Source organism: Asterias amurensis, chromosome 6 (assembly GCF_032118995.1).
Source record: "Asterias amurensis chromosome 6, ASM3211899v1".
In the NCBI taxonomy this organism is placed as follows: domain Eukaryota; kingdom Metazoa; phylum Echinodermata; class Asteroidea; order Forcipulatida; family Asteriidae; genus Asterias; species Asterias amurensis.
This window is the reverse complement of record NC_092653.1, coordinates 100,129-118,426: the sequence shown is the minus strand read 5'-3', so window position 1 is coordinate 118,426 and position 18,298 is coordinate 100,129. Positions and strand designations below refer to the sequence as shown.

Below are 18,298 nucleotides of genomic sequence, written 5' to 3'. Positions count from 1 at the left end.
TTAAAATCCACGATCCCTGATAAAGAAATAGAGCTTCGCTCGGCCACTGGGCGCCTAAGTTACGAATCCAAGTGTTGAGTTGAAAAGTCCTTCCTCGGATAAATCATCCTTGAGAAAGAGACTAGTCTTGTGAGGGCGTTTCTACAATCGTGGCATGTAATTGGTCAGTTACACAAGGGCAAGTTACTTATTACGCATGCACGTTTTGACTGTAACACAACAACGGCTGGCAACTCATAAGATCGTAGTTGTTGTACGTGACTCGACTAGCAACTGGCTGTTTGATCCAGGGCTCATCGTCCACCACCACATTGCAAAATTCAACGCTATTAACGTGGCAGGCCAACTTGCTCAAGAAGCAGACCTCGCTCAACCCGAACATACAGCTATTCACGGTAACCAGAAATATCTCCTTTCACCTTCACCAAAGTAGTGGCTGTACTGTTGTGTACAATTGCAACGATGGAAGGTCCAGCATTGCAACTGAATGTGGTGGACATTGTAGTGATCGTGGTGTACTTTCTATTCGTTCTCTTGGTGGGATTATGGGTGAGTTGTCATGAAGAATTGAGCAATCATTTTCTATGTATGAAGGTTGTACTAAAGTTCGTTCACGAACCCGAGTTGTAAACATTCACTACAATGTAGACTGCGTTTACATGTTCATTTGATCAGGTCAAAATCGATTAGACGGCCGCATCACGTCCGCTTACAAAGTAAGAGATCGATTCTTGTGTAAATGGTGTTACATTTGGGCCAAGTAGTGAACATGAAAACAATATTCTGTTCATTTTTCCAGTAAAGTTTCGTTTCTTAAATATAGGCCTATGTCATAAATTTAAGGCAGGCGGGTACATAAAACTTGAATCGTGTGAAAAAACGACTATATAAACAACGGAACATAGTATAACGTCAAAATTGCGCTCAACAAGGCTCACACACGTACCCCCCACCATAAAGTCTTTTTAAACCAACTAAAAAGTTTCGATTCACAATGAAAGTGCAAGAGAATAATTGATTTATTATAGAGAAAAAATGTCACTATAAGACTAGCCTGTCATTAAATACATGATTTTCTTACCAGTTGGATATTAAATGTTCATAGGCTAGGTGTACTGTTATAGTGTTAACAAAATTGCAAGACGAGTAGGCCTAGGCTATGCATTTTAGCAAGCATTAGTTTGATTTATCGTTTACCCCAATTACATTGCAAATCATATCCTACAAAATGGATATTTTATTGCATGCATTCTTGCCAGTGTTTATGATATTATTTGTTATGGTGGTACTTCATAGGATTAATTATTGGGTTATAAATGCAATAATGCACCAAAAAAGTACGAAATACTGCATCATTGTTCAAAACTTGTTTTTATATGCCCGCTAATTGTTTCAATAACTTAAAAAATTAGTTAAAAACATAACTTAAAAATGTTTAAATCCTTTTTGTTTGGGTGTAGAGCATTGATGGGCGTTTCCTTTAAGTATACGTTCTAGTTTTTGGTCCCATGGCGTACCTAGATACAAAGCCAACATTCTATTCATACATCCGGTAACTTCAAATCCCATAACAAACTCATGAATGAAGAGAACTATGTGGTAAACAGGATGCATGCCCCTAGCTACACAAGTTCAGGTCATGGGTGTCAACTGTTATCTTGGTTATTATAAACCCATGGAGGATGGTATAACTTCTTGGCCTATAATAATATGCCTATACTTGGTTCCCACTGTAGAATGACAGCTGGTTGAATGGTGACAGCTTACTAATCTAATTTCATTTAATTAAGATGTTCATTCAAATCAACTCATTTTCTCTCGTCCGATTGAAGGGACGACCTGGTATGCCTGTAATCTGAGTTACACACAAGTTCACACAAGTTGCAAAAATGTTCATTAAGATTAATTTTGTTTATGTACTGGTATCAGCAAAACAAATCCCGTCCTTTGAGATGAGGGCACTTTGAAGTTTGACTTCGTTTGAAAAGAAGAATCCATACGATTTACGAGCTGTTGTTAAATGTTTTGATCATTTTCTTCAGTCCATGGTTTGCTGATTCGACACGTCGGAATCACCAAACTATAGAACGCCCCTAAGACTATTTGACATGGTTACAGAAAGGAGTGTAGTTGTAGCCATACTTCGATCGAATGAGGACAAGCTTCCAACCTGCTTTACAGTATAGTTGCACGTTCGCCCTGCCATGGCTAATACTAATAGTGTATAACAATGTTATGTTCTTTGGTGATAGAGCACAATAAGATCTTTTCAATCATGTAAGCCAGTGCCTAAAGGCTAAAGCCTAAAACGCCATTCTGTCAAAGCACGGCAAAGCACGTCAAAGCACTGATTTTTCCACATGATTACCCAGACCCCATTTTACAACGGTTCTTGCCTGTACCATTGTACTTGTACGAATAATAAGCAAACATTCAGTTAGTATTGGTTCAGTAATTGAACTCGGAGGTATAACTGGAGAGACCTCTCCATTATCAGACTTTAGAAACTATTATTATATACCTTTCTGGCACAGCAATATTGATATGTTAATTTGTGTAAAATTTTAAATAAAAAGAAATACATCACAGGTGTCTTCGTTTCCAACAAATTGAACATTGTTTTTGAATATTGTGTAACGTTGTTTCAAACTCTGTTTTGGCTTTCCCAAAGTTGTACAACCCATGGCGTTGTCCAAACAATGTCGTTGAAGCTTTTCAAGGTGTAAAAAAAAGATTTGCTGGTATTTATTGGTATTTGCTGGCATGTATTGAAGACATGCAGAATAAACAGATCGAAACGTCGATACCACACTGGTTTTTTACGTATTTTTTGTTATTTTTTTAATACATGGTTTTACCAGCAAGTCTACTATTTTGTTTAGTATACCTATAAGTTTAGGAGGTTGCCGATCTTATGATTTTGTGTGATTGTTTATTTGTTCATTTTCGAGTCCTATACACGACCTTTCGACGTCTGTTTTTCACTGTGTTTTGGATTCTAAAACGGTTCAGGATATACATTATATTTTTTGCTAATGTGTTATCATTTAGTGAAGGGTGCATGGGAAAACTACAGTCGCCTTTCTATGATTGATACAAGCAAGTTGAAGGAAGTCCACGGCTTAGCATTAAAAATACAGATGGCTTAAAATAATATTATCAAATGCGGCCTATAGCCTATACCCCAAGACTGTGGTTTTTGTCTCCAAAATATATATGATCCGTTATGGTATTATAAAGGCTACATCAAGATCAGCGCTGATCAAGATTAGTTTCCTTACTCTTAATTTCTTCCTCCAAAAAGGGTTAGTATGACCTCCATGGTTTTCAAGCAAATTTCTGTGTGTAAATGCTAAAGTTGTAGTGGATTTAAAGGCAGTGGACACTATTGGTAATTACTCAAAATAATTATGAGCATAATAACTTACTTGGCAACGAGAAATGGAGAGCTGGTAATAATGTGAGAATAGGTTCCCTCTCACTATGTTTGAATCTGATAAAAGACTTCAGGCCTGAAGCCCCCTTTTTAGGCAGCTGAATGCAAACTAATTTGTGACACAACTTATACCAGGGTGTTTAGCTTCTCTGGCAACTTCATGGCAAATAATTTTGCCCAAATGTTCACATATTTGTTATTTGATGCATTTGTTGGGATCTTTGACAATAACGTATCCATCAGTGCCCATAATAAAGTTCTTCACACCATAGAGCAAAGCTGGACCTTTATGTATGTGGGTTAGGTCTATAGTAAGTGGATTGTTTTGATTATTTGAATTTTAGTCGACCTTGAATGAGATCAACAATAATGATCGAGTATTTTAAGTGCTTGAATCAGCATTCAGTTAGAAAAAAATCCCAAAATTTACGTGTCAGCTAACGATATTCTGACGAAGTAACACCAAACCGTAGTGAATGATATATCGACTTTTTTGGACAAGCCGTCACAGTGTCCACTGACTGTAGTATGTGGTGTACATGTACATGCACAATTTTGTAAAAGTCCTTCAGAGCGATTTACGCACTTTCTCTTTTGTTATACAAGAAGCATGTTACGTAACTGTCTGCATAATGAAAGGGCTCGTCGTGGGATGCTGAAGGCGGCATGTGGGTTTGTTCGCTTTGCCTGGTATGTATTGGTCAGCTCACTGTGGTAGACTTGCTGTAGTCCATTATGTAAAAAGGTCGACTCCCAATTAAGATGTATGATTTTAACTCCACAAAAAAGTGTAAAAATTGACACCAAGGGTGATATCACATATAAGTCTCATAGGCTTATATATCAAATAGAAAAACAAAATTTTAAAGTCACAGGGCGTTAAAATAACAAAATGTGTTGGCAGGAATTACATCTACCTCCATGCTTTTACATCATAATGGTGTATTTTGTATTATTTAATTGCTATGCCGGTTGTATGGTAGCACACATGTCAAATTTAACACTGGCCAGTTTTTGCAGTGTAGTGAATAGATTATTTATTTACCTTAAAGTGGGAAAAGGTGTGTAGTATCATGGAGGAATAATTACTCCATGGTATGTTCAGAATGTTGTGACTGGAGTCATCATAACCAAGTAGACACTTGACAGAAAAGTAAAGAGTAACGGTAGTATAATCATGGTATAATGAAACGTCTCTCTATCAAGTATAGACCAAAGAGGAACCCTAATTTACACAGCACATTTACTCAGCAAGTTTTTACACTTCTTTTTTAGAGTGCAGTTTTTAATATAGGCCATTATAATATAACCGTGTGTCTTTAAAATAGTGGATAGGTTCGTTGACCTCGGACAGTGGTTCTAAAAAAGAGGCTCTGCTGCCTTGCAGGTATACCAGGATGTAATCATTGATAGTGTCTTATTTTCCATAGGTTAATAAGGCTGCCCTCAATGACATCTAGGGAGAAATCGGGTTATATTATAAGGCTACAGGTCTCATTACCTGAAGAAGTGGATACAACGGTCATTCTAAACGATTGAATCTATAATTATTCTGTTTTTAAAACGATTGTTTCTTGCTGCACATGTCGGCGAGAGTTCTATAAACAGATTCCGTTTCTCTGAAGTCGGTTCTACAAGCTCTAATGCTCTTTACACTACCCTCACAAAGTCGAGATAATAAAACGGCCTACTTCCCGCCGATCCGGGTGTAACGACTTCCGCTGATTACGGAACAGTTAATACTTGCACCAGACCCAGCACTTTAAAAACACAGGTTAATTAATTAGTTAAAACACCACTTTCTAAAATAGCGCTTTGAAGCCAATTCTTATCTTTAAAAAATACATCCCCTTTTGAAACAAAAACGACCAGAAACCTTTAAATCACTATATGCATGACTAAAATTACTTCTATAAGTAAACAAATTTTAGCCTACAATAGATTTATGCAGACAGTTACGTAACAACTTGTAAATAAATCTCGACAGATGTTCACACAGAAAATTCAACTCAAGTTAGCTTTAAAAAAAGAATCTCCATCGTTTTTGATGTATTCTAAATAATTCGTATGGCTTCGTGCATTTCACTATGATTTCATTTTGTTGGGACCCCTCCCCCCGAAAAGAATATGCTTTATAGCTTCGTGCGCAATTGCACATAACCAACCAAATCCAGTGTAAAATTTATAACTTAGCTACTGTGTTTTTACACCACCAATCAAGTTTACAAGTACTCGTTAAGTGTTGCCCAAATGTCAATAATGGTCAACACTTTTATTACTTTGGAGTTTATATAATGTTTTATCGGAGTTATAATACATGCACGTGTTACTGCATTGATCATAATTCATTATAATCGTCTTGCATATACAGAAAATTACTTCATGCCGGAAGGTATACAACCGGTCGTTGAAACAACTTGGTTTTAATAAAAAAAACATGGACCGATGTGGACTATCGTCATATGCGTGAATTGTGTTAAAAAGTGCGCATGAAGGAAAATTTTCCAAACAGATTGCCACACCCAATGTCCTTCTCAGGTTTATTTATATAATGGTTTATTGTTTACTCTCTATCGAAATCAAACAACAATAACCAATTTTAAAGACCCTTTTAAAAAGAGGGTGCTGACAGAGGAATACGTAGGCAAACAACTTTATTACAAAGAGGTGGCTTTTTTTACAAGGATATAAGGGGCCGCCGATCGTAGAGATAAAAGCAAATATTAATTGTTAAAATATACCACACATCTGCAGAAAAATTCAGGAAAGTATATGAGGTGTACAATTGTATTTTGATAAATAAAATTAACCCAAAGTATGCGGTGAATAACATATCAATTGGCAATATTGTCATGCCGCTGGTCTGACGATACTCTTTGCGTGCTGTTGAACTGAAACAGTTCTACTTTTATGATACTTATTTATTCATGGTTGGAAGTGGCGTTATGAGTGCGTACAAATCCAAGCTTTTAAAAGAACACCAAACAGTGAACCTATGAATAATAAAAAGTTAGACAAACCTTTATGGAGCGAGTACTGGTACAAGCTTATACTGATCCATAGTTTGGAAAACTTCATTTTGTCTACCATTGCTTTGAAAGCAGTGAGAACAATCCCTTCAAAAAACTAATATTGACGTGGAATATAGGCATTGAGTTTGTTGGGCAAGGCTTCAGCAAGTTTACAAGCTGCAAACACTTGTGTATTGTTCCTCAACAAACATGGATTCTGATCGTACACGCCCTTTTCGGGTCAACACCAAACATGATGGGAGAGGTTGTCATAGTTTAATGACGACTCGTAAAATATTCAGTCGTTATTAAAGATTGCCCGCTACAGGGCACAATAAGGGTCTGAAAAAACAGAGACCCTTTTTTACTAAAGATAACATCTAGAATTTACCGTTTTTTCTTCACTGTCTTAAGTCTAACTTTCAGTTTAGGATCTATGGACACCAACCGTCAAATGTGAATGCTGTATAAAAGAACCCTGTAACAAAAAACATTTCAGTAACATTCAATAGACATTGGAATTTTTTAATTTTCTTGTTCTTTGCACTGCTGGAGAACAACCAAGAGGGAACTTTTGTGTTGTAGCAAGCGTCACGAGCACTTTTTTTTTGTGGACCGGCGCTATAGAAGACGTCATGATTATTATTTGCACTGCTGAAATTTACAAAACGTTTTTTTAATGTGCTGGTTGGCTACGACTGTCAATGGTAAAGTTATTCGCATATTTATTATTAAAAATAAAAGCTTAAGTGTTGGTTACGCAATGGAATTGAACCATTCCCACACTATGTAAATGTAAACTGGTACTCTCTATAAATAACATTCCGTTTCCGGACATAATATTAAGATCGCGCCCACTCAACTCTTTTCCCCCAAGGATATTGTCATTATGAGAAAGGCTTTCTTTCAAACGATTTCGTATTAATAGATCACTGAACGACATTTATCGCTGGGGTGGAGGTTGTGTGCCACCCCAACAAAAAGTCCCACAACTTAAAGAAAGAAAGAAAGAAAGGCTTTCTTTCAAACGATTTCGTATTAATAGATCACTGAACGACATTTATCGCTGGGGTGGAGGTTGTGTGCCACCCCAACAAAAAGTCCCAAAACTTAAAGAAAGAAAGAAAGAAAGAAAGAAAGAAAGAAAGAAAGAAAGAAAGAAAGAAAGAAAGAAAGAAAGAAAGAAAGAAAGAAAGAAAGAAAGAAAGAAAGAAAGAAAGAAAGAAACAAGGTACCCCACGAGACAAATTATAGTCGATGCAGTTTCATATTATTGTGCTTAAATACGAATATCAAAAATATTTTTAAAATTTCAATACGGCCATTACGACACTTGCATGTTGAATCACTTCTTAATTAATGTTTTCATTTTTGTTTTCTCCTTAGGCTTCTTTCCAGTCGTCACGTGGAACTCTTAAAGGTTATTTCTTAGCTGGCAAGAGTATAATATGGTGGCCTATTGGAGCCTCATTGTTTGCCAGCAACATCGGCAGCGGGCATTTCATTGGTCTAGCTGGTACAGGGGCTGCCTCTGGATTGGCTGTCGGTGCATTTGAATTTAATGTAAGTTTGATTTGCTATACCAAACATGCCAAATCTAACAAATTAAATAATTCTTATGTCAGTAATGTCTATGACAACATATGTGACCTAAATCGAAACGGTTAGCTCTGATGCAAATGCTTCTTTGGTCAGAGAGACACAAAAGAACCTCCAACTCTAAATCGTATTCTTTTAGGTATTTCCAGCGTAGTAGCAATATACTGTGTCTCATAATACTAGACCAGCCATGAGATTTCCCAGGTTTTCCATAATATGAGGAATTTCTCAAAACCGCTTGATTCTTAAGAAGTAAGGCAAATAGTTTACATTGTGTCCCCAACTGTATACCTCCCTCATTGTTACTCATGGATGGCCAGGTATTAAAAAAACAACCAGGTAGACAAGCCATTTTTCAAAACGTTTCACGTTCATCAAATACGGTCCTCTAAAGGTTGGACAATTCATTTTGTTCAACATTTTCAACTTATGAAGATGTCACAATCTTAGTGATCGAGTACCCTTGGTGTGATGTAGAGTTTTGTGGCGTCCAGCTTTTAGACTGTTCTGAGCCAGGTGTGCATGACGCATGAAATATAATTAACAAAAATGACGTATATGCCAAACGGGAATTATTAACACTCATGGACGTCATATTTCTAATGCAGTTTTAATGCCTTTTGAGGACAAAACTTATCAGCCTTTTACAATTATATTTTAACCATAGGAAAGCTTAATTTTATTCCAGGTACTAAAATGTGTTTTCAACCATCTATGAATGTACTTTGATTGATTAATATCTGGATGTCATTTTCTTTACTCAGGCAATGTTCATTTTGCTGCTCCTAGGATGGATATTTCTTCCTGTGTACATGTCGGCTGGGGTATGTTGATTGTTCTGCCTTGCTACAAACTTGGACTTTGGTCACAATAAGACATCTGATAAATTCACGTTCTTTTAATATGATGTGAAGGTCTTTGAAGAGGATGCGCAAACAAACATCCCAAATTAGACTATTACTAACTTTGATTGAATTCTTAGTTGTTTAAATTTATTTTTTGAATAACACTTCATTGTACCAAAGAATTGCTTAAATAGCACACTTTTTTGATGGACATGTAAATTTATAAATTTAACAAATCTGCACTGTTATTGAAATACCTTCCGATATTATCATAGAAGTTTGAACACAAATTTAACGGTGGAAATAACCAACAAGAACAGTATTTACAACAACAGCAACAAACCATGTTTTATGATGTTTTATACATGTTATGAGTAGGCCTGTGTATAACAACTTTCTTTTGCCCCATAAGTAAGATTAGATTTGGTTTGACCGTAAGTTGGGTTCCTGAAAGAACAACAATGTTTGACCTCCAAGTCTTAAATCATTTGCGTGGCTTCTGGTTTAGAAAATTTGATTCACGTTTCAAGTTGACCTTTCAACTTGAATTTGATTCTCTCAACTCCCACACACGTTTCGTTTTCACTCAAGAAATAGCTCTTTAACATTAACATTAATAAATAGTTTATATTATACGAGTATAGTGTAGAGGAGAAATGAAGATTGATGACAATCAACATTGTTTGAGATGCTTTAGTTTTCATAGCATAATCCAATTCAGATCCTTCTGTGATTTAGCTTGTGCGGAACATTCTACCAGATAAAAAAACACGAAAGCGAAAAACGTTAAGTATCCTTAGCTATGTTGCCATTTTTGCCAACCTTTGTTGTAAGTAATCCAAACGTTGTGGTTATCCGGATGTGTTTTTCACCTGCCAGTTTTTCACCTGCCACACTGATTGCAATAATGCTAATACTTGGTTTATTTTGCAAAGTAAATTAATGATAAACCCTTTGTTCTGATTTATGTCTTAGGTGTTTACGATGCCCGAGTATTTGCGGAAGCGTTTTGGTGGCCAACGAGTGCGGGTATACTTAGCTTGCCTGGCTTTACTGTTATCTGTGTTGACAAAAATATCGGTAAGAATCAAGGGTGAATATTGTAGAACTGTATGCACACAAAATAATGTACAAAACAACAGTTTCTTCTTGCTTAGCTAGCAGATATATTTTGGTTTCCAGTTAAACTGAAGATCATGTTCACGATCATGACTGTCCATGCTAATTTATGGTCGTAACCTCGTTTTTGAAGCGAAAGTTGCAGTATAAATTCTCAGGAGATTCGGCACAAATCTTTGAACTTGTGGTGATAGTGAGGTTGACTTTGAGTTGAGCCTAATTTGAACGAAAATGAAACAAAACCTTACAATGCCCCAACAGTTGAAATGAAACAAAACCTTACAATGCCCCAACAGTTGAAATGAAACAAAACCTTACAATGCCCCAACAGTTGAAATGAAACAAAACCTTACAATGCCCCAACAGTTGAAATGAAACAAAACCTTACAATGCCCCAACAGTTGAAATGAAACAAAACCTTACAATGCCCCAACAGTTGAAATGAAACAAAACCTTACAATGCCCCAACAGTTGGACATTTGACCCGCGTTCCACCTACAGCAATAACTTTTCTATCAACAAACCTAGACCTCGGTGCTGTTCACTGATCATGACCCCTTTTAAAAATATTATACACATCGTATTTGTTTATAACAACTGTCACATGAAACTAGGAGTCCATCATGATGTATGGTTTTGACAACTGATATATGTTGAGACCAGTGCTATTATTAACTCCCTCAATCTACACCCAGACGCTGTGTACAGTTTGTGTCCTTAAAAAGATCTCGCTGTGTGGTGTTCAACAAAAATTAAATGCTTGTTGATGTCAACTTTGATCTCTCATATGATTTTTTCTCAACTTTCTTAAGTAAAATATTTTTACTAAGTTCTTGTTTGGATTGTTGTTCATATTTCAAACTGATCATGTTTAAGCGAAAGAGATTGACAGCAAAAACTATTCCGGCTCTTAAGTACAAAATCCAGCGTTCTTTTCCGTTACATACTAATAGGCTGCTAGGGAATGAAGGAGAATGTTCACAATGAAATAAACCAGTTCATACCTCATCAATAGTTTTTTTTTTTCGTTTTTTTTTTAGAAGACTGTACACATGGTGGTCAATATTGTTATCATCGCCGTGTTTTAAATTACAAGGCAAAGACAAATCTAAAGAAGTATCAGTAACAAAACGATTAACGTTTCTGCACATTATTTTTATTCTCATCAGGTTGATATGTACGCAGGAGCCTTGTTTATTCAAGAGTCACTTCAGTGGAATTTGTACGTTGCCATAGTTTCTCTGTTAGCTATTACTGGCTTGTACACAGTGGCTGGTAAGTGATGTGACGCTATATTAGATGATGTCTTGAACATCGTTTTATTGACTAATAATTAGCGTATTGTTTAAGAAATATTCTGATTTACCAGCCGATACGTATTGCCCTGATTCAAATTGTTTATAAAGAGTTAACAAAACAACAATCAACACAACACAAATGATGAAAAAGACATTTACTTACGATATTGCAAGAGACAGAGACGGATAGGCATATACGCCACACCAGTAGCTTGTTTTGTATAACACAAACCTAATAAGAAATGGGCTTAAAAAGACAACAACACAATCATGTTGTCTTAGTCAATATCATTGCATCTTGGTTTTATGTGATTTGTGTTCCATCTTCATTTCAGGTTCTTTATTTCAGCTGTGGTATATTATAATACCTTCGATGATAATGTACTATTTGATCTTGGTTTTTAGGTGGTTTGTCAGCTGTGATTTATACCGATGCTCTGCAGACGCTTGTGATGGTAGTGGGTGCCTTTATTCTTATGATTCTCAGTAAGTATTCAGTGCTACAAAATGCCACAAGCCTTGTATTCATTATGTAGTGTGATATGAATACACAGTGAGGATTCAAACACAGGTTGCAAACAAACAAAAAGGAAAAAGTGATAAGTTTATCGGAGTTATGTCGATCAGATTTACCCTAATAATTTATGCACTCGCGGACGATGCATGTGCACTGTTTTCGAAAGAACCAACATTGCTCAATTTATTTTCACAGTTTATTATTCTTTAAAGAAATGTACCACAGAAAAGAAACTGCAATTTTGTGCATATTTCGGACTGCATTTCAGAGAGTAACAAATTTGTGATTTATTGTATCAACCGTTTTAGGTTTCCAACAGTATTCTTGGGATGAGATTCAGGTTCATTACCCTCAGGCAATACCCAACACCACGCTGATGAATCCCAATACAACATGTGGACTCCCTCGTGAAGATGCTTTCCACATCTTTAGAGATCCCTTAACTTCAGATCTACCTTGGCCTGGAATGGTCTTCGGGATTACTATATCTTCCATTTGGTACTGGTGTACGGATCAGGTAAAGTAGATACAGTATTTGAGGATACCCTAAAAACACACAAACATAATAGATCTTAATCTGAAGTATCGAAAAAATTCAAAGTCAATACCTGAATTATTGACAGCTGATATCAGCTTATACAAAGCTTAAAAGTTACTACAAGAAGTTTAAGTATAATAATAAAGCTCCGACTTTGACCACCACTGACCTGTTCACTTCTCTGCCATGGTTGTAGGTCATTGTCCAGCGAGCCCTTGCAGCTAAGTCTATCTCGCACGCCAAGGGAGGCACCGTCTTTGCTGGGTTCCTCAAGACACTACCGATGTTTCTGATTGTTCTGCCTGGCATGGTGAGCCGCATAATGTTCCCGGACGAGGTTGCATGTGCTACCAAGGAGTCGTGTCTTGCAGCTTGTGGTAGTGAAACTGGCTGCTCAAACACAGCGTTTCCCAAACTGGTACTGAAGATCATGCCTGCAGGTATGTAGCTAAAACAATTAGATTGTCACTTGTTCTACTTCAAGTCTCTTTGATTAAGAAACTTGGGATTTACTTTAGACATGTATGTACCTTGTAGGTCCTAGGCCTACTTATAGGTCAGAAGAAACCTTAGATATCTTTAGCGGGAAACACTGGTCAACTTGATATTCAACTACCCAGACCATGATGTTTTAATTAACCTAGTATTTTTTTTATACGATTAAACGTTTTTTTGGTTGTTATTAACTTTCAGGTCTGCGTGGTTTAATGTTAGCTGTGATGATGAGCGCCCTCATGAGTTCTCTTACGTCTATTTTTAACAGCAGTAGTACAATCTTTACCATTGATATTTGGCGCCGAATCAGACCACAAGCCAGTGAAACAGAACTCATGATTTGTGGACGGTGAGGATTCCTCTGACCATTCAGTCAAGGTCGTTGACCTCTCTTGGCCTTCCTTGCTTTGTTATTGTGAGATCTCCATGTGTAACTTCTATTTTCTCTTTCATTTTTTTCAAACTATTTTTATTTTCCTTTACTGTGCCATTTGCTCTTAGCTATTTTTACCCAATTCTTACCTACACTCTGCTAACTTGTAAGCATTTTTCTCGTGGCTATATTTAGAGATCTCATACCAATTTCTCTTTATTAAAATTACTAGTTGTGTATTCCATTTTTCCTTAACTTGTGTTTTTCTTATTATTTCAAATTGTGTACAGCTAAATATTTTGCATTGTAGTTGTTAAGCAAATTTTCAGCAACATTTTTTATTTTGTATTGAAGTGTATTTAATCCAAACGTTTTTATATTAAGGTTAAGTCTTAATGGTTGTTGTTCATGTTTTCACCAACTTTGTGCTTGTTTCCACAGCGTGTTCATCCTGGTAATGTGTGGAATAAGTATCTTATGGATTCCTATTATTCAAGCTGCTCAAGGTGGGCGTCTATTTGACTACATCCAGTCCATTACAAGTTACTTATCACCGCCCATCTGTGCCGTCTTCATTCTAGCTGTAGCGTCTTCAAGAATCAACGAGAAGGTTAGTAACAAACTGACATTCATTCTTGCAGGATTAATGAACTTATCATCATTATACAAATCGAATACACATTGTTTGCTTAATCTGCTTTCTTTGCTCAAGCTTTTAACATACCTCACTTGATAGAAGAGGCAATTTACTCCGTAATGTTGAAAAAGATCATAGTTGTTGCTTAATTAAAAGATAAGGCAAGTTCCATTTGTTCAATAACATTTATTTTATACCTTGTCTTGTAGGGAGCGTTTTCTGGACTGATGGTGGGTTTGGTAGTCGGCATGGTGCGCATGATTCTGGACTTTGTTTACCCAGCTCCAGGTTGTGGTGAAGTGGATACCAGACCAGGCATCGTATCCCAAGTTCATTATCTGTACTTTGGGATTTTGTTGTTTGTTATTTCAATGGTTGTGACCATTGTAGTCAGCCTGCTCACCAAACCAATCCCAGAGAAATATGTAAGAATTGCTTTATCTTTTTATCCTTCTTAATGTTATTAACGTTTAGCGGTAGGAAGATGTGACACAATGCCTTCACAAACCACGCAGTCAGTCTCACGCAGAGTGAATATACATCGCAGAGTGTTATAAATCGCAGAGTGTTATTCATCGCAAAGTGTTATACATCGCAGAGTGTTATACATCGCAGAGTGTTATACATCGCAGAGTGTTATACATCGAAGAGTGTTATACATCGAAGAGTGTTATACATCGAAGAGTGTTATACATCAATTATCATTTGATTGTTTGGGATAGTGCAAGGAAGATAACAAGCTTTGACCTTTTTAATATTGTTTTAAACAAAGTGCGCCGAATGTTAGCAACAAAATAAATATTGTGTTAAAACAAATTAAAACAATACTCGATATTTTGTAAAGATTCGTGAGCTGAAATATCTCTTTTGATTTGTTGATTTTTTTCCAACAAAATCAACTTATTTTCGAGTATTTGTGTAACATTTCTACAAACAATATGGCTTTCTGTTTTTAATTTGCATTATAAGGCTTTCCATTGTTTTGCCAACCCCGGATGACAAATACTCTGGCTGTGACGTTGCAATTTGAGCCAGACTTAACTTTTCATTTCTTTCCTTGTTGTTGTAGCTTGTTCGTTTGACGTGGCGCACCCGTCATAGCGAACTCAAACGGGAAGACTTGGCCATCTCGGATATTAGGCTTGAGAACAGGGAAGAGAAAGCTCCCATGCGTGGGGATGAAGAAGAGGAAGGTTTCAAGAAAGGTAAGTTTCCTTCAAAATAATGGAAATAGTTGCCATATGAAAACTACAGCTGAGAAGCTACGCTGTACAATTAACTTTACAAATGTAAAATGGTCCTGTGAAGTCGCTCTCATTTTCATAGTTCATGTCAACTTTATTTTTAATAAAACATAAAGATCTGCTATGTTAGACAGAATGTCCTGTTAACTAATGAAAAACATTTTGTTGTCGACTAAAACAGAGAGTGACAGATTTGGTTGTCGAAATTAATCAACAAACATTGCTATTTCCTTAAAAAAACAACAAATTAGCCATTAAAATTTTAAGAGAAAAAGAAGAAAAACACAAGGTACAGAAAACACAAGGTACAAGCACTTTCATTGTTGTTGAATACAGAAGCAGAGGAGCCGTCTGTTGGTCGCCGAGTCGTGGACTGGTTATGTGGAACAGGTAAGAAGGGTGGAGATGAAGATATTACAGAAGAACAACAAAAGGAAATCATGAAGCAGATGACAGACATCAAAGAGACACGTAAAGAGACTGTAATTCTCAACATCTTCGCTGTGTTACTCATGTGTGTTAGTGTATTCTTCTGGGCATTCTTCGGTTGAATTGGATGGATTTGGATCAAGTAGGAGATTGTGTATAAGGTATGGGAACAGTGACATTGTACATATAACTAAAGACCCCTTGCATATGATGTCACAAGCCCGAACTTAGGTCGATATACCTTTACTCGGTACGCGTGCGTTCGGCGTGAAATGAGGTGCATGCTGGTCTAGCTAGCAATCAAGTTTGATCGCTAGCTAGACCAGCATGCACCTCCTTCAACAGTTAGCACTTGCGCAATTGGTATTTGTAAAAAGGTCTATGAAGACCTATCATTGGGTGATGTGTGCGATGCTGGTAGCCCAATGCAAGGGGTTTATTTAGACATAACATGAATCTTAGGACCATACCAAGGCGGTGCTGTTGTTCTAAACTGAAACTAGAATAACCAGTCAGATTGGAATCGGCGGTCCGTAATTAATATGAGATTATTTTAGTAGTATTTTAATGTTTACTCGGAATGCATTTAAGAACGTTGTTTCAAAAGACGCATCATTTATTGCAATAAGGACAACTATAATGTACTCAGCTTGCCTTGGTGTGACGACTGATTTTCTAACCATGATAATGCGTGCAACCAAGGTTACACTTCCAGCTGTTGCACTTATTTCTATATTATGATATTGAAAGTCTGTTATTTTACCTTTAGTTGACGTTCAATGTTAAATGTTTTATGAATCAATCATGCTGTCCCTTTCACTCACCATTAGTCATACAATTTCCAATGTACTTGTTGATCATATCTTTTGTTTTATTTCTTCCATTTTGACTGAGAATTTCCCCGATCTTTTCATAGCATGGGTGCGGCCATCTAATCCCAATCAAATGAACATGTCCAAACCAGGTTTTTTGTTTTCATTTCTATTAAACCAAGACAATTGTGCATAACTTACTTTTCATAATGCGTTCATTTGTCAAAACTATGGTAGTTAGACTTTAAACATGTGATTTTCGTGTCGTGGCTGGGTGGTGCATAGAGCTCCTTAGGTAAAATGCTTATTAAGCATGCTTCTCATCACCCAGTATTGATATGATAAGTAGGGCCTGATAAACACCAGGGCAGGGTATAATCCAGTATAGGTCTACGGCGTGATGAAGTGATGAATAAAATGCGTTACTCCATAATATATATATGCCCGTTATTAAAGTGATATTAATAATGATTGACCCGATTTGAAATAGTTATTCTTATTAAAATAGACTCATCTAAGTTAATTATTTGTATATATAGTCTATACAAGAATTTGATTATTACAAGTTATTTCTGCTGAAATTATCTGGGGAAATAGTAAAAAGCGACAATTATATTTCATTTTTTAGTAATGTAGATAGTATTTTATCTTAAGATACGTAGAAATTATTCAGGTTGGGACAAACAATAAAATGACATTTAATGCTCCTGTCATGGATTTCTGTCATAATCTAAGATAAAATGAGGTTGTGGGCGCTAATGTCGATAATCAGAAAGACAGATTCCAGTGTTAATATGTTGATGTTTTGCAGACTCACTATATACGAGATGAAACTTTGTTAATTTAATGTTGAATTAAGCCGCTTGAATTAAGAAAACTTCCCTTTTTAAATATCAACTTTCTTAAGAAGCATTTCACAACAAACGTATTGTTAAACTTCAGATCATTATTCTGAGTTAACGTTTAGGTTATTTGATCGAAATGAGGGTAAAGGATTGTTAAATAAATATTGAAAATGTTACGGACCCATTTATTTCTGCCATAGCACTTCCAATACATACTAATTAAAAAAGATTACAAACCTTGGGTTAGAATGTTTAGAGTTGTCTTTGATTTATAATAAATGGCTTCAGTATCGAGCAACCTGGTTAGATGTGCAGTCTACAAAAATGTTACAAAGAAAAACGACATAATGAGCTAAACTCATTTAATGAGTTGACAGTCTTAGGTTGACGCTTATGCCGTAACTGGTTTAAAAATATCATAGCAAACAACTGCATTTATCAGATTTACATTTTTCAGTACGACAGGAGCAACCGCTTCAAAACTGTTATGAACTAAGTTTAAAGTGTCGGTTCATACTACATGTATAGGCCTACACTTTGTGACCGTCAAAAAACGGTCTGAAAACAGTAAATGACACACAAATCCAAACGTTTAAAGCTGACGTAGATGCGTCTATGTTGAATACACTATTGTCACTTCAATCGTTATTAAAGTTATCCTTTTCAACTTCAGCCTTTCTTTGTACAAAACACAATAATATTATGTTTTGAACTGAATAAATTAAGATAAGAGGGGTAATTATAAAATCGCTAAAATCAATGCAAGTGAATAGTAACTTCTAAATACAGATTCTTCATTTTTATGTAATTAAAAATATATTGAAACGCTTTTAAATAAAATTTGATTAGATATCATCGTACATTGTAATTAAAATTGAGTTTGTTTGTGAGATCAATAAAGATAATAATTATCCGGTTATATGAAAAGCATTATGAGTATAGTCTACTTGATCGCTGAAATTAAAATAAACTTGTTTACTATATGAAGGACAATCGTTAGTGTAAAGACTTTGTGTTGGCAGCGTAAGTTTCGTTCCTCTGACGTGCTTGGAGTGTGAATGGCTTTAGGGGTCTTTGTCCACTCCTCCAAGTATACAAAG

General features: G+C 36.1%; 1 protein-coding gene across 2 annotated transcripts; it reads left to right on the top strand.

The window, feature by feature from the left end:
- Nucleotides 1-210: 210 nt before the first annotated feature.
- On the top strand, nt 211-18,185 carry LOC139939160 (sodium/glucose cotransporter 4-like). 2 transcript variants are annotated; one of them, XR_011786269.1, is made up of 14 exons: nt 211-549; nt 7,834-8,010; nt 8,811-8,870; nt 9,867-9,971; nt 11,180-11,285; nt 11,714-11,794; nt 12,134-12,342; nt 12,560-12,803; nt 13,057-13,207; nt 13,673-13,841; nt 14,078-14,293; nt 14,938-15,073; nt 15,449-15,791; nt 15,863-18,185. XR_011786269.1 is itself a non-coding variant. In XM_071934924.1 (13 exons), exons 1-13 carry the CDS (start codon nt 463-465, stop codon nt 15,661-15,663), a joined length of 1,956 nt encoding a protein of 651 aa, XP_071791025.1. In that variant the 5' UTR covers nt 211-462; the 3' UTR covers nt 15,664-18,185. The 2 variants fall into 2 exon arrangements, 1 of the variants encoding a protein (XP_071791025.1); XM_071934924.1 differs by having other exon boundaries at nt 15,449-18,185.
- Nucleotides 18,186-18,298: the final 113 nt, after the last annotated feature.